This window comes from Accipiter gentilis, chromosome W (genome assembly GCF_929443795.1).
Source record: "Accipiter gentilis chromosome W, bAccGen1.1, whole genome shotgun sequence".
Classification (NCBI taxonomy): Eukaryota; Metazoa; Chordata; class Aves; order Accipitriformes; family Accipitridae; genus Astur; species Astur gentilis.
Genome location: NC_064918.1, coordinates 27826987 through 27849259, shown reverse-complemented (window position 1 = coordinate 27849259; position 22273 = coordinate 27826987). Strand labels below are relative to the sequence as shown.

Sequence of the window (22273 nt, the reverse complement as noted above, 5' to 3'; positions counted from 1 at the left end):
CAATACTGATTTTTATGAGACATATTTTTAACATTACATAGCATAGGATGCACACAGTCCTTGTCATTAGTTTAGCATTTCAATAATTGTTCTTCATAACAAACCTGTCAGGTGCACATGCATTATTATCCACATTGGGGGCGGGGGGGGGCAGGGGGAGAGTAAGCAATTCATGCAACTTTACTGAGGAAGCAAAACCAAACCAGTGACACAGCTGTGACTAGAACTGAAGAATTCACAGCTCCTAGGCTTGTGCTGCAATACAATGGTTACGGTGACAGTGGGCATTAATTTTATGTTGCATTTATTTAGAACTTATAGTCAAGTATACTGTAAATCACCTGAAAACACTGAACTGTCCATACAGACCGTCAGCTTGACCAGATGCTCTTGTAACTTTTTCTATTATCCCTCTTAACCTATTTCCTGTTACGACCACTTTTTATGGTATATCTTAAATTAATATAATCTCTCAATGGCAGACACTGTCTCTTACAAAAGACACAAGTCTTCCAGGCTAAATGATAGTTAGTTTGCTAAAATCAGTCTTGACACACTGGGTTAAAATTCCTGTTGACTTAAATAATAGCTGCACTTTCCAATTTTGCTGCACAGTGTTACTATGTTCCAGTAGTAGTCCAACAGTCTCAGCCTCTTCAAATAAATGTTTTGTACTAATCTCCTCTTTTCTGGTCCTAGAGCCACTCACCACTGAACTAGGAAGTCTGCTGCTGCACTCAAAATAATGCTCAAACCTTCAAGTGCAGAGCTTGAAAATGTTTTCTATCCAATCCTATATACTGGAAAGAGGTGTGAGCACTGGAAGACCAGGAATTCCCTGATCTATTTAACATGCAGGAGGGTGAAAGGAAGAACTAAAAATTGGCCTCTGACATAAAATTTCCTCTAACTGCTCATTTCCTTCTGTGGTCTTATTTGTTTGACAGTTATTTATTAAAGAAAATTGAAAAGGTCTTATATTTTTTTCTTATAGGGATGTTTGGGATTTTGTGTATTGTACTGTTGAAGCTCTCTGTACTATATCACACAGAAACTGCTGTTGTACAAACTGTTAGAGAAATGCATATGAAAGTTATAAAAAGGGTGAATGTTCTCTGAGATTAGACATACACTCTAAAAGAAACATGAGTGCAGGTTTTATTTTTAGCTCCCAGTTTCCTATTAAATCCATCAAATTTCCATTAAGAAATTAAGTAAAACAGAACAACAAAAGGAAGGAAGGATGAAGGAAAAAGTCAAAGGCTTTTGTTTTATAATTTCATAGCAATTCAGAATTGATGATTTGGCACTGCTGTGCAAAGTATAATTTTTCAGTCTTAGCTTTTCTTGCAGAACTACATTATTACCTCAGGGCAGTGTTAAAGGACACTGAGGATGATATATTCCAAATGACAATGAAGAAAGTTAGCTGATACTTCAGGAAGGATTGAACATCTAGTTGCTATAGAATGGAAATGTATTTTTTATTTTACACAAATGAAGCTTTTCTTCTTTCCTTAAGAATATGACTCTTCCCCGTGCAGTGCACTTGTACATACTGGGCACATGTACCCTTACACCCGCACACAAGAGCAGATCCAGGATATGCACTTTGATGCCAACCTACCATTCTGATGCCATTCTCAAAGGCCTGACGTGCTAGAGAAGCAGGTCCGTCCACAGTCTTACCATCATCATCAGGCCCCCAGCTGGCACTGTAGATGTGGATGTGTTCGGGATTAAGGCTCAGCGACTTTGCTTCTACCATGTCTGTCACATCTCCATCCAGCATCCGTACACCTTCAGAACAAAAGATACAATGAACAGGACAACCAAATTCAAAGTGCTTTTGTTTTTTTCCTCTAGAGAAAATTGTTGTGTAGGACATTGGACTGAAGGATCATAAAGATCTCTATTGTAAAAAAAAAAAAAAAATCAGTCTGTTTGGATATGTGTTTCCCTGATGAAAAAAATGCTTCCATATGAAAAAATACAAATAGGAATTAATATTTTTGTCTTTCTTCAAGTATTAAGAATTATCTACAAGTCAGTTTATCCACTGTATAGCCCTTGGACTTTAACAAGAAACTTTTATACTAAAGAAAACTTAAGAAAAGACTTGAACCTTGAAATGTTTATGTTTTTCACTTGAAGATATTATCTGCTTTGTTTTTTCCTTTTGTACTGCAGCACTTAAATTGAGACATTCATAGCCCTAAGTATGTTGACAGACATAAACACAGCGTTTTTCCTTTGTTATATGAGGTTGCAAAGAAATGGGAGAAAGCTCTTGTGTACAGATGGAATATGCAGTATAAGTACACAAAGTAGCAAGGTGATTACAGAAAGTTACTAACAAATACCCTATGCGGAACATCATTCAACCTGAAACTACCATTTTGTGAACATCCTCTGTTGTGCAGAAGAGGCTTTTTAAAGGTACAATCTGAAATTCTTGTGTTAAAAAAAATCCATTAATGTGGGTTTTGATAAGTCAGCATGCCAGCCCTTGTAAAGTGAATGGCACCATGATGTTTTAAGAGCACTAGAATAAATAAGGTAGGCTTAAAGCTGAAAACTGAGAATATCTTAAAGTTGTTTTTTAACTAACTGTAGCATTTTGATTGAATTTAATTGTGACTGAGAAAACCCTTGATGATAGTTTTAACCTAAATAAGGAAGAGGACCTTCATACAGTTAGTGTAACATTAGATCAAAGGAATATAAGATATTAAATAATAATTAAGATGTAACCATATGATAGTAGGGAATAACGATCATTTCCACAATTAACAAGTTTGAAGCTTTTTCCTCTTTAAAAGGCTACTGCTATTTATAAACCAAATTTACATAGTTTAATTATAGACACATTCCACTTTACTCATGAGTTCAGATGGAATTAACTTGAGTGTTTACCAAGACCTTAACTTCCAATTAACAAAAGGTATAGGGGTTGCTTTGTTGATAGAGGGTCTATTTTTTTCCCCTCACTCTAATTGACTTGAAAATGAAAAGTGATCATATTTCTAAGTTCACACAAAAGCTATCTATGTTTTGTGAGATAAATTGTCCAGTGATCTCAGTATGAACTTTACTTTATAAAAAAGCCATTAAAACAACTTTGGGAATCTCAGGTTTTATTTTTCTTCCTCAGCATAATCTCAGAAAATTAATGATGGGTGTAACAATAACTCCAAATTCTGTCATTGGCATCTGTATTAATTTACACCAGGTTTTTTGTTACTGGTGAAGTGATCAAATCTAAAGCAACACAGACAAGACTGTGACCTAAGTGTTGCTCTGTTCTGCCAATGATTTTCTGCCAATGATTGACAGACATGCTTCAAGTGTAACTTTGATCAATGGATGTCACATTGGCTATTAAAAAAAAAAACTTTAAAAAAAATCCCTCTCCTCTCCTCTCCTCTCCTCTCCTCTCCTCTCCTCTCCTCTCCTCTCCTCTCCTCTCCTCTCCTCTCCTCTCCTCTCCTCTTTGGAAAAGCTGGAGTACTTAATTTTGCCAATCACAAAACTTCCAAACTGCATTCAGCATAGGGTGATAGTGCAACAAAAGCCAGAAGGCAATTAACAGACCGCATTTCTAGACTGTTTCACTTAAGACTTTAGAGTTCTGTAAACTTTTTCCAGTATTTGCAATAAGTGCCAAAATGTAAGTGGCATTTTATGCAGAACAAACTTTCAACAAATCATAGGAAATATGCAAAACTGTGCTGACAGCAAATTTTATTTTAAAATGTGGGGGTTTTTAATCAGCATCCAAATTAAGCTTAAAGAAAGTGCTGAACTAATTTCTTGTCAACTGCAGACAATCTACATCTGTTCTGCCATAGTTTCATGTAACTGTTTTCCCATCAGGACTCAAGCCCAGCCAAGTAACTAAGCACACAAATCCCCACAGATGCTTTGCAACTTCCACGATAAGTCTGTAAACAATAACAACATGCTAACCATCCCTTCCTATAAAAAGTCTCACAAGCTCTGTAGGTGGTAATTTGCTATGTGTGATTACTGCAGTCTCACACATTAAAAAACTAATCTAGCCCTTTGGCGCATTGCTTTGTTTTTTAATGAAAGGGCAAATAACTGAGATAAGCATGAACTACAGGCATAATTTGTTCTAAGAAACATCCCACAACCTGTAAAAGAACTGAATGTCCAGATTGCAATTTCACTCATAGTTTCATATCTGCAGATTAACTCCCCACTCACGCTGTTGAGAAGACTCAGACTTTCTAAGAATCTTTTTTCTGATCTATTTTGTTATAGGAAGTTCTTAAATGTGTTGAAATGAGACAGAGTACAAACACTTTTTTTTTTAAAAAGCGAGCATTACTGGTAGATATCTTGTCAATGACTTTCCATCACAAAGATCATTAATCAGATTTGTTCAGCTGCCAATATTTGATGAAATATCAATGGAAAGGATTTCTTTTCGCTTTTGGTCTCTTCATTATCCATTATGTGTCCAGAGATGCAGCAACTCACATTTTGGTTTGAAGCAAAGACCCATCTTGGTGGACCAAATTCAACATCACTCTCAGCGGGTGCTCCTCTGTGTAAGAAGAATGTAATTGCTATACCTCAACTCTAGTTTCTTCTCTTAAAATGAGGGTCTTTAAATCCCTGGGAAATAAGCGAGCTGAACACTATTTCAGTATAATATGATTCAACATTTTTACACTCTATCTGGCTCGTGGAGAGGAAACACAACTTCTGCATATTCACATGTATAGCTTATGGCTTTTATGAGGGGAGGGAGACATGCAAAATAGAAATCAGCAACAGTGAAACTCTTAAACATATACACCTAGCAGAAGGGGAAGCTTAACCTTCCTTCCCAATACCCTGGAATTCCCTCTTGCTTCTGATTTTCAGCAGATTATCTGCTGAGTCTCCTGAGGACTTATGTTTGGGATACTTTATAAGGGTAGTACATTATGTCAAATGAGGTTTCTACAGCTGCCGCTATGGTATTTTCCAGCTTTCTTTAAACAACAGTGTTACTGATGGCTCTGCAGAAGCACTGTGTTAAGCAGAGTAGATACCATTTTTATTTCCTTTAGATCAATGAAGTTTCTTGCAGGTTGTTAGATTCTTGTGGTGCATTGACCTTGGCAAGCTGCCAGGTGCTCACCGAGCCACTCTATCACTCCCCTTTCATCAATAGGACAGGGGGAGAAAAATACAACGAAAAAGCTCATGGACTGAGATAAGGACAGGGAGATCATTCACCAATTACCATCATAGGAAAAACAGGCTCAACTTGGGGAAGATTAATTTAATTTACTGATAATTAAAAATAGATTACAATAGTGAGACACAAAAAAATCCCTAAAAACAACTTCCCCCCACCTCCCACCCTTTATTCCCAAGCTCAACTTCACTCCTGACTCTTCTACCTCCTCCCTCTCCTGAGCGGAGCAGGGGGGATGGAGAATGGGGGTTAAGGTCAGTTCATAACATTTTGTTTCTGCCACTCCTTCCTCCTCATACTGTTCCCCTGCTCCAGCATGAGGTCCCACCCCACAGGATACAGTCCTTCATGAGCTTCTCCAATGTGGGTCCCTCCAACAGGCTGCAGTTCTTCATTAACTGCTCCAGCGTGGGTCCTTTCCACAGGTTGCAGTCCTTCAGGAACAGGCTGCTCCAGCATGGGTCCCCCATGGGGTCACAAGTCCTGCCAGAAAACCTGCTCCTACATGGGCTCTTCTTCACAGGCAGCGGTTCCTGCCAGGAGCCTGCTCCAGCACGGGCTCTCCACAGGGTCACAACCTCCTTCAGGCATCTACTTGCACCAGTGTGGGATCCTCCACAGGCTGCAGGTGGATAGCTGCTCCATCGTGGACCTCCATGGGCTGCAGAGGGACAGCTTGCTTCACCATGGTCTTCACCATGGGCTGCAGGGGAATCTCTGCTCTGGTGCCTGGAGTACCTCCTCCCCTCCTTCACTGACCTTGGTGTCTGCAGGGTTGTTTCTCTTACATTTTTTCTCACTCCTCTTTCTCACAGCTGCTCTTGTGCTGTATTTTTTTACCCTTTCTTAAACATGTTATCATAGAGGCACTACCACTGTCACTGATTGGCTCAGCTTTGGGCAGTGGCTGAAACTAGCTCTGTCCAACATGGGGGCAGCTCCTGATCAGATACATTACTATTAATTGTAGAAACATAGCCACAAGTATGCCTGCTCATATTTTTTAACTGTTATCTATAGTATATGTAGGTAAACATGTTTCTTTTTTCACAGATGGCATCTATTTTGTGGCAGAAAATCAACAGTTAATGAGTTTGAGCTGTAGGTGTTTTTACTGAAAGCCTATATACCAATCCCATGATTTCATTAAAAATACAGAGTAAATCTTCACTTGAAGTGGTAAAAACTGGCACAGGCAGGCTACAGCCTAGGAGTTATTTACATGACATTTTGACAGTCATTTCAAGAACCAAACTAAAGGTCTTAATTAAGCAGCCATTGACTAAGTATTGATAGAAATCACTTGGAATCTCTTGGCTGAACAGAATAAAAAACGGCAATCAAATCTCATATTTCAGGTAATAATCTGATCACACACAGGGATCAAAAGAAGATACTCTCCAACCACAGCCAAACAACAAAAAAATGTTTTTAGTTTTACAGCTATGTCAGTGTTTTGTTTGGGATCAATATGCAAGCGAATATTCGCGATGTGTACATTTACTTCTGATTTATCAAAGCTCAGTTAAAGCTTTGAATTTGTAAGAAAACCTAATGTCCCAATACTGGGTTTTGTGTTTTCATCAAAGGCCTTGCTTTCTATTTTTCTGTGTGTACTGAGAGGTGGTGTCCCAGGGAACACTGGAGAAGGGTCACTGCAGACAAATTCCTTCAGTACTGGTATTTAACTACCATGCTACAAGTACAACTGTTATCTATACAAATCTCTTCCTCTTGTTTAGAAAGCTCTGAACAAGTCATTTGGTACAAATGACTCTTTAGTTAGGTTTGGTTTTTTTTGTGGGAAACTGTTTCACATACCTCCAATCTTGGCATTAAAGGCGATTCCTACTGTGCAGTGTGAGTTGTTTGCAATGGCTGCCACTTCTCCAGCACAACGGGTTCCATGCCTGCAGTCAGACAAACATTTTTTTCAAGTAAGCAAGATAATCCACTGTAGGGTTCAATTACATGGAACTTAGTTATCGGGCCTGAAAGTAGCTTACGGTCACAAGAGTGTTCCAGACGCCTTTAGAAGGCTTTGAACAGACTAAACAAGAAGATAGAAGAAGAAAGATCCCAATTAGAAAAACACAGGTGCACATTCCACGATAATGGGAACTTGGCACAAACAACCTCAATTCAGGGGCTTATCTTGACCAATTGGACTGAGACAAGTTTTGCATGCTCTAACTAACATAGCCAATTATGTCCTGCGTGTATGCGCGTGTACAGAGTGAGTATAACTGTATCTTATGTTTATACGCGTGGACAGTATCGATGTAACCAATCACCGCTTATGCTTGTGCGCGTGGACACCAAATGCTTGCATGCAGCAGCCAATCAAAGCTTCTAAACAACTTAGAGAATTGTATAAAAATGATCATCCAAGCTCAATAAAGTGGCGACTTTAATCATCATATTGGTGTTCTATCGTCCGGGCCCCACACGGAATAATCCCTAAACCCTACATTTGGCGACCTCCGACGTGATTCGAAGAAGAACAAGAGGCAACGCTACTGAAAAGGTGGGGGAATTGCCACGGATTACGGTGGCTTGAAAGAAAGCGCCAGACTGCTCGAGAGAGGCAGGACTGCTCGAGAGAGGCAGGTAAATCGTAAGCTTACGTTGGTAAAAAGGGCGGCATGGGTATCGCAGCATCTGCGAGGGAAAAGGCAGCCAGAAAGATATTTATGAGGCTGGTTGAAAAAACAGAGACAACTATTAAAAAGGACAGAAAACTTTCAATTAGTGTGGGTACAGCTTTTGAGCTTAGTACCTGGAAAGCTATCGGAACCTCCCTATGGGATGAAATTAATGACGGGTCTAAAGAAGTTAAAGGTCTTGCAACTTTATGGAAATTGATTAAGACAACTCTGTAAGAAATGAAAGCAGATCGTAAAGTGTCTGCATCTGCTTTTGCTGCTCTCTCTCTCCAACCGCAAGCGAAAGGGAAAAGCGGGGAGAAAAACATAATGCAGCGAGAGAGACTTTTTGGAGCTTGTCTGCCTGCTCCTGTGCCCTTGACTTCTGCTCCACTCCCTGGGACTGCCGATATTAATCAGCCATCTGACAGTTCCCAAGCCTCCCTAACCATACGAATAAAGGAAACCCTACAGAATCAGGGAGTGAGTAGAAATCCACCTATGAGAAAACAGCCCCCAGATACCACTGTTCAACATGAACAAATTATACCTAGCATATACCCTGATTCAAATAATGCAAACAAGGACTTGGCTACTCTAATAATAGAGCAAAAAGAGACAATGTTAGAATTGCTGGAGGAAATGCGAAAAAGACACGGGGGTAAATGTGGGCAACCGTTGACGAAAAAGGCATATGAGAAAGCAGCAAATGCAATCATAGAAAGTATGGATTCTTTTGCTACAGTGGTGGACAATGGGGAAGAAAAATCCCCCAAGGATAAAACACAAGAACTCATTAACCTGTGTGTACAAAAAGGGGAATTAATGCTTGATGAGGAAAAAGGGTCTAAATGGAGATACGAGGATAGATACAAAGGAATGTGATGGCTAACATACCCGCCCTTACAAAACACGGAACCAGCCCGGGCAGGACCCCCACCACCACCACCCAGTGATCCGTCTTTTTCACCGGGACAACGTTGGCGAGGAATTATTGAGCAAGCCTCTATAGAAGGAATAATACTGCCACCTACTATCGGATCATTTCCCGTGTTCACTGAACCAGGAGGAAAGCAACAATGGGCGCCTCTGGACTGGAAAACAGTTCAAGAACTGCAAAAAGCCATTATGCAATATGGAATAGACAATAAGTATGTACAACAAATGATACAACAATTTTTTAAGGCACAAACCTTAGTGCCAGCGGATATAAAGATTTTGGTGGAAATGTTCTTCAAACGAACTCAGAGGTTGTTGTTTCATGATCGGTGGAGACAGAAAGCAGAAGAAGCCCAGGTGAGAAATTTAGATGCTGGGGCACAAAATCCACTTGCATTTGTCAGTGTAGACATGTTACTTGGCACGGGACAGTTTGCTACTGGTCCCGTTCAGGCTGCATTAAGACCAGAGGTTTTACAATTGGCACAACAACTAGCTCTGGAAGCTATTTCAGAGGTGCCGCAAGTGGGTAAGCCGGTTCCACCCTATTCTCAAATCATGCAAGGGGAAGAGGAGCCGTACATGAAATTCCTTGACTGTTTAAAAGCTGCTGTTGATGCATCACCCACTTTAACCCCCGAAGCGAAAGCTGCGGTTGGAAAGGACTTAGCTATTCAAAATGTGAATGCAAAATGCAGACAAATCATTGCGTCGCTTCCATGTACAGCTACATTAGTGGATATCATCGAGGCTTGTAATCGCTTACCTCTGATACAGGAACAAGAGAAAGCTAAAATACATGCTGAAGCTCACGCTGCAGCGCTCGCGGTAGCATTACGACCGATAGTGCAACAGGGAAAAGGAGACCGCCGCCCATACAAAGACCCCTTAGTGTGTTATCAGTGTGGTCAACCGGGACATTTGAGACGTGCATGCCCTCAACGCATAGCAACGCAGCCTCGATCTATGCCAGCACTAACTAACAGCAGTCAGTCAAACTTTCCTGGGGTCTGTAACAAGTGTGACAAGTTCGGACACAAAGCCAGCGACTGTCGATCAAGGTTTAAAAAGATGGAACACCGTTAACACTATATCTGGGTTTGCAAGTTGCGGAAGCCTCTGTTTGTCCACAAAAGCTGTTGCTACACAAAGACATATGAAATATACATGATGTACAAAAACTTGTCGGAGACCTACAGTGGATTCGGCCTTATTGTGGTATTACAAATACGGACTTACAACCGCTGCTGAATTTATTGCAGGGCAGCAATAGCTTAACTTCTACAAGACAACTAAGTGCATCAGGGCAGCAAGCCTTGACAGCAATTGAGCAAAAAATCACATCATCCATGTCTGGCAGATATATCCCTGATTTGTCCATAAATTTATATGTATATAACTCAGATAAGGAAGTTGCGGGAATTCTGGGTCAGTGTGATGAGCGGCAGAAACAAAACCCATTGCTAATACTAGAATGGATATTCTTGCCTGCTAGCATGTCAAAAACGGTAGTCACTAGAATTGAAGCTCTGGGAAAGTGCATTCAAAAAGCAGGGGTAAGGGTGATACAAATTTCAGGGAGGCAAATGGACAAAATTATTTTACCTACGTCACTTGATATTGTGAATAATGCCATGATGAAAAATGACTGTCTTGCAGTAGCTCTGATGGGCTTTAAGGGGGAAGTGGATAATCACTACCCCCCCTCACCTGTTATTTAAAACAATGTTAACAATAGAACCACGCTCTATTTGCAGTGAAAAGCAGCTGGAGCCAATAACCGTTTTTACTGATGCTAGCAGCAGAACAGGTAAAGCAGGATTTGTATATCTTCAGGGTGGATCCTGGAAATCTGAAGTCATTCCAGTTTTACAGCAATGGCAGGGACCTTGCCAGTTATTTACATGGGGAAGAGGGTATGCTTGTATTTCTACAGGTAACGAACAGCCCCATTGGATACCAGCGAAATGGGTCAAGCCATGGATTGAGCAACCAGATGCCACAAACAACTCAGAAGATTGAGAACAAGAGGCAGTGGATACTTCAGCAGGTCCTGAAGCCCTAGATAGACTGCCTAGACAAATCACGACGGAGACTGGCAGTCAATGCAGAAATTAAGAATGCGTGTGAAAAACACGGAGTACGGTGCCGGCCCTGGATATGTATCTTAGTGCAAGTGGGTGGAAGGGATAGAAAAAAACCCCACAATTATATATTTTTTGTGTGTAATCTTTGTAATAGAAATTTAACTAACCAACTAACCTACTGACATATAACTAATCATATAGAGAATAAGCAGCTTAGAGTTATTATAGCAAATATATATGATTTAATGTTGATCAGCATCTGGCGAAACCTTACTCATAAAAGCCGAGTGTGGAAGTAGTATTAAGATACCCCGATACGCAGTCATTTATGATAAAGACAAAAAAAAAAAACCACCACCCCCCCAAAACCAAACAAAAAAAACCCCAAACAACAACAAAAACACCCCCCCCTCCAAAATAACCAAAAAAAACTAAAAGAAAAAAAAAACAACACCCCCCCCCCCCCCCAAAAAAAAAAGGGGGGGAATCTGTCTTCACAAGAAAAGTTAGCTAAAGCCAAAATTAGAGGTAAGGTCATGGTCTTAGTTAAGAATCTAGAAACAGGGCAATGGGAAGGTCCATTTTCATTAATAACCTGGGGGCAATATTATGCTTGTGTTTCCACAGATACAGGCCCACAATGGACTTCTGTTCGATTTGTACGACGATCATCATCTGGAGCATCATAGATGGTGCGGCAATACGAATACCACCTCAGCCAAAAACTAATGCGTAGGTCATCTTGGCTAACATAACAGGTCAAAATTCTCTGTGCATAGCAACTGCATCACAAAGCCCATGAACCAATAGACAAGATAACTATGACTCGTGCAGCCCGCCTGGCCAGCGAGCGCATGCGTCATAGCTTTCCAACTGAGGCAGTTTTTGGCACCCGCTGGCCATGTGTGCTGAAACCCATTCCTCTGCAAATGTATAAATACCGGGATTTTCCGAAGAGCATTGGGCTGGTGTACGGCGAGGCCATCGTTGCCTCTGTGGGGACACCCACATAAAGCTGACACCTACTGATTGCTGGACTGAGTTTGCGGAGCAAGATGGCACAAGAATGTACAAGATGGTCCATCCTTGTATGTTGCAATGTGTTTAAAAATTAATTGATAGATCAAGTAAGGCTGTGTTAGTTGAAACAAACAAACAAAAATAATAAAAAAGGGGGAGATGTAGGGTTCAATTACATGGAACTTAGTTATCGGGCCTGAAAGTAGCTCATGGCCACAAGAGTGTTCCAGACGCCTTTAGAAGGCTTTGAACAGACTAAACAAGAAGATAGAAGAAGAAAGATCCCAATTAGAAAAACACAGGTGCACATTCCACGATAATGGGAACTTGGCACAAACAACCTCAATTCAGGGGCTTATCTTGACCAATTGGACTGAGACAAGTTTTGCATGCTCTAACTAACATAGCCAATTATGTCCTGTGTGTATGCGCGTGTACAGAGTGAGTATAACTGTATCTTATGTTTATACGCGTGGACAGTATCGATGTAACCAATCACCGCTTATGCTTGTGCGCGTGGACACCAAATGCTTGCATGCAGCAGCCAATCAAAGCTTCTAAACAACTTAGAGAATTGTATAAAAATGATCATCCAAGCTCAATAAAGTGGCGACTTTAATCATCATATTGGTGTTCTATCGTCCGGGCCCCGCACGGAATAATCCCTAAACCCTACAATCCACCAACTCAGATTGTTGGGATTTAAAGACATTGACTTTGCTCATCCTCAGGTGCTAAAGCCCCAATTATCCACAATATCTTGCACTATGTACCTCCTCATAGCAAATTAATGCCCTTGTTACAACTTTTCCCAGACACATTTTAAAATTATGTTGTGGTTTAACCCCAGCCAGCAACTAAGCACCACACAGCCGCTCACTCACTCCCCCCCCACCCAGTGGGATGGGGGAGAGAATCGGGAAAAAAAGTAAAATTCGTGAACTGAGATAAGAATGGTTTAATAGGACAGAAAAGAAGAAATTAGTAATGATAATAAAAATAATATTAAAATCACAATAGTAATAATAAAATGATTAGAATATACTGTTGGGAATTGGCTTGATGAAAAAGGACATGGGTCTATAGAAAAGTTGTGCGAGCAGAGTTCTGTGTAAAAGAATGTCCATTTCAGCAGCAAGATTAGGCCTTGGCCGAAGACTGCTGGCCTTGCTGATATCAGGAGAAAAACAACAGCTGGTCTCGCTGTTATCAGGAGAAAGACAGGGACAGTGTGACCTTGGCATAACTTCATAAGTAACTTTTGAAGAAGTTCCCATGAGAAAGTTACGGAACACGCATAGCTGCAAACTACAAGTGGGTGTGTTTTAGTAATGAATAAACATTAGCAATGTACCAATCATATTAGGACTAGTAGGCATAATTATCGCAAACTGTATAAATATGAGCTATCCGTGCAAATAAAGTTGAATCACTTCTATCACTCATATTGGGTCGACTTATGTGCATTCCTCCACCGCTCCAACAAATGGCGCCCGAACAGGGACCTGAGAAAGGGGAATTGGAGCGACGGACACTGAGAAGCACCGGTAGCAGCGACCGGGGGGCAAAAGATTAACCGAACGCTGATCGTCTTGGTTGGTGTGTAAACTCTCGTTCCTGGACCGTCCAAAAGGGGTTCGCCCTCAGTGAGGGCTACTGGAAAAAGGCTGCAAAGACTTTTTAAATGAGGTGCCTTAATCAAGGTAGCACCAAGGAGTATCAAGAAGCCGGCTGGCAATGGATCAAGAGGTAGCCCTAAAATTATTACTGTGCTTTTTAGAAAAGCGGGGGATAAATTGCGTTAAGCAACTTTCGGGATTAGTTGCTTTAGGTCGTGTTAAGGGATGCTTTAAGAATCCGGATTTATTATTTGAGGAGAGTGAATGGCGTAGATTAGGAGATGTATTATGGGATATGGTAATTGACGATGATAAATCAGCTAAAAAACTAATGAAGCAAGGACAGAAACCTTTCAATTAGTGTGGATACAGATTTTGAGCTTAGTACCTGGAATGCTATCGGAACCTCCCTATGGGATGAAATTAGTGACGGGTCTAAAGAAGTTAAAGGTCTTGCAACTTTATGGAAATTGATTAAGACAACTCTGTAAGAAATGAAAGCAGATCGTAAAGCGTCTGCGTCTGCTTTTACTGCTCTCTCTCTCCAACCGGAAGCGAAAGGGAAAAGCGGGGAGAAAAACATAATGAAGCGAGAGAAAACTTTTGGAGCTTGTTCGCCTGCTCTTGTGCCCTTGACTTCTGCTCCACTCCCTGGGACTGCGGATATTAATCAACCATCTGACAGTTCCCAAGCCTCCCTAACCGTACGATTAAAGGAAACCCTACAGAATCAGGGAGTGAGTAAAAATCTGCCTACGAAAAAACAGCCCCCAGATACCACCGTTCAACATGAACAAGTTATACCTAGCATATACCCTGATTCAAATAATGCAAACAAGGATTTGGTTACTCTAATAATAGAACAAAAAGAGACAATGTTAGAATTGTTAAAGGAAATGCGGAAAAGAGACGGGGAAACCAACCGCACCCACGATAGATACGGAGCCGCTTGTAATAGCCGCTGCAGAAGAAATGCAGAGACATTGGAGGGGTGTAATAAAAGATGCCATTTTAGAAGGGACTATGCTCCAAGCATTCCCAGTTATTGCATCAAATGGACAGAAAAAATGGGAGGCGTTTGACTGGAAGGTCATTGAGAGATTAAGGAATGCTGTGAGTCAGTACGGAATCAAATCTGCGTTAACTCACCAAATACTGCAATTCATTTTTTCTGCTGATACGCTGATACCTCAAGATATTAAACAGCTAGCACAGTTGATTTTGACACCCGCCCAAATGTTAGTGTTTTTCCGGCAGTGGGAGAAGCTCTGTGATAGGGAACAAGCAACATCATGACAACAAACAGATCCCCTATGGGGAGTAACCACGCAGATGCCGATGGGTACTGGACCCTTCGCATCAGGGAACGCTCAGTTACAATGTATCACTGAGGTTCATCATCTATCACAGATCTTGGCGTATCATGCTTTTCTTACCATACCAGACAATATGTACAGTCATGCTTTTACCCAGGTGAAACAGGAGAATACAATTTATGACCACCCTGACATGAACGAGGGCATGAAAAAAAGCATGTTCAAAATACTTGCTTTTGAAAATGCTACTGAAAAGACACGCAAAGCATTGTGTAATTTGCCGAAAAATGCAGACGTCGTTGATATGATAGAATACACGGATCGATCAGTGGACTCACAGAAAGTAGCCTATGCTGCCACAGCTCTCCAAGGAGCTACAAAGAAACACAAGGCCAGTAAGACACCCTTGGTCAAGTGTTCTAACTGTGGCAAACGTGGACACATTAGGAGCAAATGTACAGGTACTGCTAACAGTAAGTGCTGCAACAAGTGTAAGAAAGATAACCATACCACCAAGAATACAGGAAGAAGGGAAACTTTACACCGACCGCGAAGGCCCCTCGCGCGACGACACGAATGCAAGGGGCTTGAGCTGCCAGCCCTCAGGCAGCCTCGCAACCACCAGATCCGCCACTGCAGGAAGCTCTGGAGTGGATGTGGAAACCGCAGTCAACATAAAGGGACCATTGGGGGTTTGGACTTAGTGCATTTTTAATGGGGCAATCTTCAACAGCTCTAGAAGGAATTCTGGTGCTCCCAGGGCTTATTGATGCAGATTATTGTGGGACTGTGAAAATTATGATTCATGTTTTAATCCCTCCTGTTTCTATTCCTAAAGGTACCAGAATAGCACAATTAGTTCCATTCAGGTCGTGTGTTCCGAACCCAAGTGAAGTACAACGTGGAGATGGTGGATTCAGCTCCACAGGGAAACCACAGGTATACTTTGCCATGGACACAACAAGAGATAAACCAGAAAAGGTAGTGCAATTGGAAGGGCCTGATGGAGTTGTCATCAAGAAACCGATGACAATCAATACAGGAGCTGATGTTACGATTATTTCACGATGCATTTGGCCTCCATCATGGCCATTGATCAATCCAAATTTTGGTATTGCTGGGATAGGGGGCACACAAGCCACCTTAGTAAGTCAGCTACTGATTACATTCGTGTTCCCCGGTGGTGAACACATTACGACGTGTCCGTATGTCATGACTACCCCAACTGAATTGTTTGGCCTCGTAGGCCGTGATTTATTGAGCCAAATGAAGGCAATGTTAGTGATGCATCCTTTTTAGGAGCGGTCACGGAGGGGCAGCCAATCCTGAAAATTAGCTGGAAAACAGATGACCCTGTTTGGATTGATCAGTAGCTGCTAAATTCTGAAAGGCTGCTAATAATACAAGAGTTAGTTGAGGACCAATTGAAAGCGGGACAAGTTGTTCCTTCTACTAGTCCATGGAATACATCAATATTTACCATTCCCAAGAAAAGTGGGAAATGGAGACTGTTACATGATCTCAGAGCTGTGAATGCGGTGATGGACAGTATGGGAGCCCTGCAGCCAGGTTTGCCATCTCCAGTTATGCTTCCAGAAGAATGGGATTTGTTAATTATAAATCTAAAAGATTGCACCCAGATGGCGCTGAACGGTTCTCCTTTTCGGTACCATCGATTAACAAGGCAGAGCCCTATAAGAGATACCATTGGGTCGTGTTACCGCAATGAATGCGCAATTCCCCCACGATGTGTCAGGTGTATGTGGCCTGGGCATCAGAGCCTGTAAGAAAGCAGTTACCTCAGTAACTTGCCACAGGATGAAATTTTAACTCAATTGCAGGACATCTTAAGCCATCGCGGAGTAATAATCACTCCTGAAAAGGTGCAAAAGGCAGCACCTTGGAAGTATTTGGGGTGGCACATAGATGCGAGCAATGTTAAACCTCAGAAGGTTCAAATAACATGAGAAATTTCAATGTTACATGATGTCCAGAAGCTTGTGGGAGATATCCAGTGGGTGCGGAATCTTTGCGGTATCACTAATGGCAATATGACCCCTCTGGTAGAACTCTTGGGTATGAGAACACTGTGCAGATGAGAAACGGGAATTGACAGAGCTGACCAATTGGTTGCAGTGCCACGGGAGCCTCCTCCAGGGAATCGTTTTCAACAAAGCACGGCAATCACATGCGTTCTTGCACCAACCCGCTAGGATGTTAACAAAGCAATTTGACTTACCACTTACTGATGCCCAAGGTATCGTTAAAGCATGCCCTGATTGTCAAAAGGAAGGGCTGGGCTTGGGCTGTGGGGTTAACCGACGAGGTCTTTTCCCATTGCAGTTGTGGCAAATGGATTCCACCCATGTCACATGGTTTGGTGCAAAGCGTTCTGTGCATGTGTGTATTGATACCTATCCTGCTGCCATGTGGGCCACAGCACGAACTGGAGAAAAGGCCTTACATATTGAATGACATCTTCACACTTCTTTTGCAGTGCTGGGTGTGCCTAAAGAAATTAAGACGGACAACGGCCCAGCCTATGGTTCTACACGATTTGCTTGATTTTGTAATTTGTGGGGAATTCACCATGGTACCGGTATTCCACATCTTCCCACAGGACAGGCTATTGTCGAATGGGCCAACCAAACCCTAAAGAACATGCTGCAAAAACAAAAAGGGGGAACCCAGGGCTTACTCCCAGAGGAACGATTGGCCAAAGCCTTATATGTGCTAAATTATCTTAGACTGACAGGTGATCACAAAGACCCACCAATGGTAGTGCATCATGTTCTTTTACAGGCAGAAAGGACGCAACAATGTACAGGAATCATGGTAATGTATAAGGACCCAGAATCCGGGAAATGGTGCGGATCAGCAGAAGTAAAACTTACTGGGAGATCCCGGCTAAGTGGGTCAAGCCATGGCTTTGCACTGATGCTGGACCAGGAATTGTCCCAATGGCGACTGGCACGGCACCGGTGGGTGCTGAAGCCACTGATCCGACAGATTCTAACTAGTAGAGTATTACTAGCGGACACTGAGTCCTTCAGAGAGGTTTTTAGAACAGCGTGCCTTATTGTATATAGAACTTGCTTTAGGTAAAAAGTGTGTTAAGCATAATTTGATTAAACATGGTGTGATTACAGGAAGACAGTGTGGGGTAAAGGTAAAGTTAGTTAAAGCCAAAATCAGGGGTAAGATCTATTTCCATTAATAACCTGGGAACGAAGTTGATTGTGTTTCCACAGATACAGGCCCACGACGGACTCCTGTTCGATTTGCACGACCATCATCATCTGGAGCATCATAGATGATGTGGCAATATGAATACTACGTCAGCCGAAAACTAATGTATAGGTCACCTTGGCTAACATAACAGGTCAAGATTCTCTGTGCATCGCAACTGTATCGTAAAGCCCACGAACCAATAGACAAGATGGCTATGACTCATGCAGCGTGCCTGGCCAGCGAGGGCATGCGTCATAGGTTGCAAATGAGGCGGATTTTTGGCACCCGCTGGCCACGTGTGCTGAAATTCGTTCCTCTACAAATGTATAAATACCAGGATTTTCCGAAGAGCATCGGGCTGGTGTACGGTGAGGCCATCGTTGCCTCTGTGGGGACGCCCACGGAAAGCTGGCACCTACCGATTGCTGGGCTGAGTTCGTGGAGCAAGATGGCACAAGAATGTATGGATGGTTCATTTTCCTCATAGTCCTCATGGTCTGGGTCATTAGGGGTAACAGGTTGGCTCAAAGAATTATGGGCATTATTGTAGTTACTGTGATTGTAGCTATTGTAATAGTTTTACCTTGTTCAGATTGTTAAGGAAAATGGCATCCCAAGTTACAAAGGAAGCCTGGATTGCTCAAAAACAAAAAGAGGGAGAAAGATTTAAATGGAGACCTACAGTGGATTCGACCTTGTTGTGGTATTACAAATACAGACTTACAGCCGCTGCTGGATTTATTGCGGGGCAGCGATAGCTTAACTTCTACAAGACAACTAAGTGCACCGGGACTACAAGCCTTGACAGCAATTGGACAAAAAATCACATCATCCATGTCTGGCAGATACGTTCCTGATTTACCCATAAATTTGAAACCTTATGCTGAGATTGATATGGAACACACTGACTGTAGTAAGCAGCATGACAGTGACACCGGTGATTGATCCACATCGGTTAACGCCATGGGACAGTAAGAATGTTTGGGTGTCACTAGCTAAAGCCATTAATCAAATCTCTTTTTGTGTGTCATTGGCATTACCTGAACAGTCTTTTATTCTTATGTATTTTAGTAGGTATAATGTTGTTTTTACTGTGTTTAATTAATTGTGTTCATAGATCTTTGCAAAGGGCAATACAGCAGGTGTTAAAATTTTACCTCAATCTATACACAAACAGATAAATTGGCTGAAGAGACATACACAAAGATCCAGCAAGAAACTAGTTGGTTTGATGGAGTGTTACAGTCAATATTCGGCGGGATAACACCATGGTTAATGTCATTGATTAAGGAAGCCTTACGATGGTTAGGTATATTGATATTAATCTGTGTAATAGACAGGATTGCATATGGGTACATGATGAGAGGCGTCTCAAGGTTGACCCACCAAGGTCTACTCACACAAAAAGAAAAAGGGGGAATTGTTGGGAATTGGCTTGATGAAAAAGGACATGGGTCTATAGAAAAGTTGTGCGAGCAGAGTTCTGTGTAAAAGAATGTCCATTTCAGCAGCGAGATTAGGCCTTGGCCGAAGACTGCTGGCTTTGCTGATATCAGGAGAAAAACAACAGCTGGTCTCGCTGTTATCAGGAGAAAGACAGGGACAGTGTGACCTTGGCATAACTTCATAAGTAACTTTTGAAGAAGTTCCCATGAGAAAGTTACGGAACACGCATAGCTGCAAATCACAAATGGGTGTGTTTTAGTAATGAATAAACATTAGCAATGTACCAATCATATTAGGACTAGTAGGCATAATTATTGCAAACTGTATAAATATGAGCTATCCGTGCAAATAAAGTTGAATCACTTCTATCACTCATATTGGGTCGACTTATGTGCATTCCTCCGCCGCTCCAACAATATACAAGTTTTTAAAAAGCCTTTTAAAAGCCTTTTAAAAAGCCTTTTAAAAAATACTTTTAAAAAGATCCCTGTTTGTTTTCAAGTATTTTCAAATAATCTTCTAGTTCCCTATTTGTTTGAAACAGTGCCTTTTAAAAATACATTTACATTTATAGGAAAATGCCTGTCTTTAGAATTATTTAAAAGACACAATCACAGAATCACTGAGATTGAAAGGGACCTTTTGAGATCATCTAGTCCACCCCTCCTGCTCAAACAGGGTCAGCTAGAGCAGATTGCACAGGACTGAGTCCAGACAGCCTTTGAATATGTCCACAGATGGAAACTCCACAACCTCTTTGGGCAACCTCTCTCAGTGTTTGATCAGCCTCACAGTAAAAAAGTGGGGGTTTTGTGTCCAGATGGAATTTCACATTTTTTAATTTGTGCCCATTACCTCTTGTCCTATCAGTGTGCACTGCTGAGAAGAGTCTGGCTCCCTCATCTTCATTCCCTCCCATCAGGTACTTATACACATTGATAAGATTCCCCCTGAGCCTTCTCTTCTCCAGGCTGAACAGTCCCATCTCTCCCAACCTCTCCTCATATGAAAGATCCTCCTTAATCATCATTGTGTCTCTGTCACGATTCCCAAACTTCCCTTTTTCTCATTATGAATTTGTTTGGTCTCACATGTAAGTTTATAGGTGTTATCACTCAAAGCACAGATGACTATAGTGAGACGGGGAACCAAAGGAACCTTAGTAGATATAGTAGAGTTATGAATGTAGATAGGAATTGTTTAATAATTATCTAGCTTATAATGAAGTTAAAGAAGTTTCAATAGAGGTAGACATGGCCCAAGGGGATGAGAAGTGATGTTTAATGTTTGCATTGTTGAGGCTGACTGGGACAGGAGATAGTCCTTGATAAGAAGCAGCAGTCGACTCCAAGAACCAGCCAAGACTGGCCTTGGGATTTGGACAAATGCCAAGGGACAACTGAGTCTGCGCAGGGACAGAAGGTTAAGAGTTCACTGTGAAGAAGACATACAGCCTTCATCTTTACGACCACCAGACGACCACCATAAGGAGGCACTGTGCAAGCGCAGTTGAGAGGAGACTATGGAAATGACTTCCTAGAGCTAATTTTAATATGAAGCAGGGATAGGTAATGCCTATGTATAAGCGTATTGCGAAACTCTATGTATATGTAACACTTGACTGTATAAATTTAAAGTGAACTGCCAAATCAGGCGTGTACGACTTTGGTGGGACTACCCCCTGTGCCGCCCAGCGCTGAATGAACATACCTACTTTACAGTCTTACTGATTGTGGAGTCTGTTTTCCGCACGTCAGTTTGGCGAGCCAGCCAGGAGACTCTCTGCTCAGCTGCGGGACCGACTGTGGAGCGGATGCCTCTCGGCGCGCCCCGAGCACTTTCCTCGGAGGAGCCTCCGCTGCCAGCCGCTCACCGCAGGAGCAGACAACAACCTCCTGAAGCCACGGACCAAACGGTATGTGTCACAAGGGGAGCCTGTAAAAGTACGGGCCGAAACATCTAGTAAATCGCACAGAGACATCTGGCGTGCAGCGTAGTCCCCGTATGGGAGGAGGGTACCCTGTATGGTAACAAGGGGGGATTTGCTGACCGATAGAGCGGCCGCTAGCGATCTTGAGGGTAGATCAAGCAAATCCGGGGTGACTGCTGCATCCCAGTATCAGGAGCCAGGACGGACCTGTCAATGACTGGTATATAAGAGGCAGGAGAAGGGTAAGCGCACCCCCTCGCAATTGTGCTTTGTACATTTTTGGGGTAAGCGGACCCCCTCGCAATTGCGCTTGGTACATTTTTTGCAGCTGCTAAAAGGTTGTCAACTGGAGCGATGCTTGTATGATGTGAATGTTTGGAAATTTATGTTAAAGATTTTGTGTGAGTATGTGGAAATGTTATGTTGAGGTTTATATGTGTATATATGCCTGTTAATGTGTAAATGTCTAAAACTGTAGATTGAATGTTTGAGTAAAAGAGACACAGCTCAGCTGCAGAGCGTGTGTGGAGTTCTGCTCCACAGTTTCGTAACTCCACAAGGGGTACAGCCGGAGACGAACGAAGTGTGACTCACTGGTGATTTGGAACTTTAATTTATATGTTAGAATTGTAATTGTAAGTTTGAGTTTGATTATCTTAATCATTTTGTGGTGTTGGTATAAGAAAGTCCCTGTATAGTGCATCGCATAAATGTGGGTATTTGAATGGTGTCTTTTACATCCAGGAAATGAGTGTATGCCCTCATATGTCCTGGAATGTGTGTGGTGTAAACAGAGATTGCAAATAGATTGTGGCGGGGATATTG

General features: G+C 42.0%; 1 protein-coding gene across 1 annotated transcript in view; it reads right to left on the bottom strand.

Moving 5' to 3' along the window:
- LOC126035513 (proprotein convertase subtilisin/kexin type 5-like) overlaps nt 1-22273 on the bottom strand; it is a 326765-nt gene that overhangs the window by 132081 nt on the left and 172411 nt on the right. The window contains exons 6-7 of the mRNA XM_049794175.1: nt 7037-7125; nt 1628-1800 (exon numbers count right to left, since the gene is read on the bottom strand). Coding sequence (XP_049650132.1) covers nt 1628-1800; nt 7037-7125 — 262 coding nt within the window. The remainder of the gene's footprint in view (nt 1-1627; nt 1801-7036; nt 7126-22273) is intronic.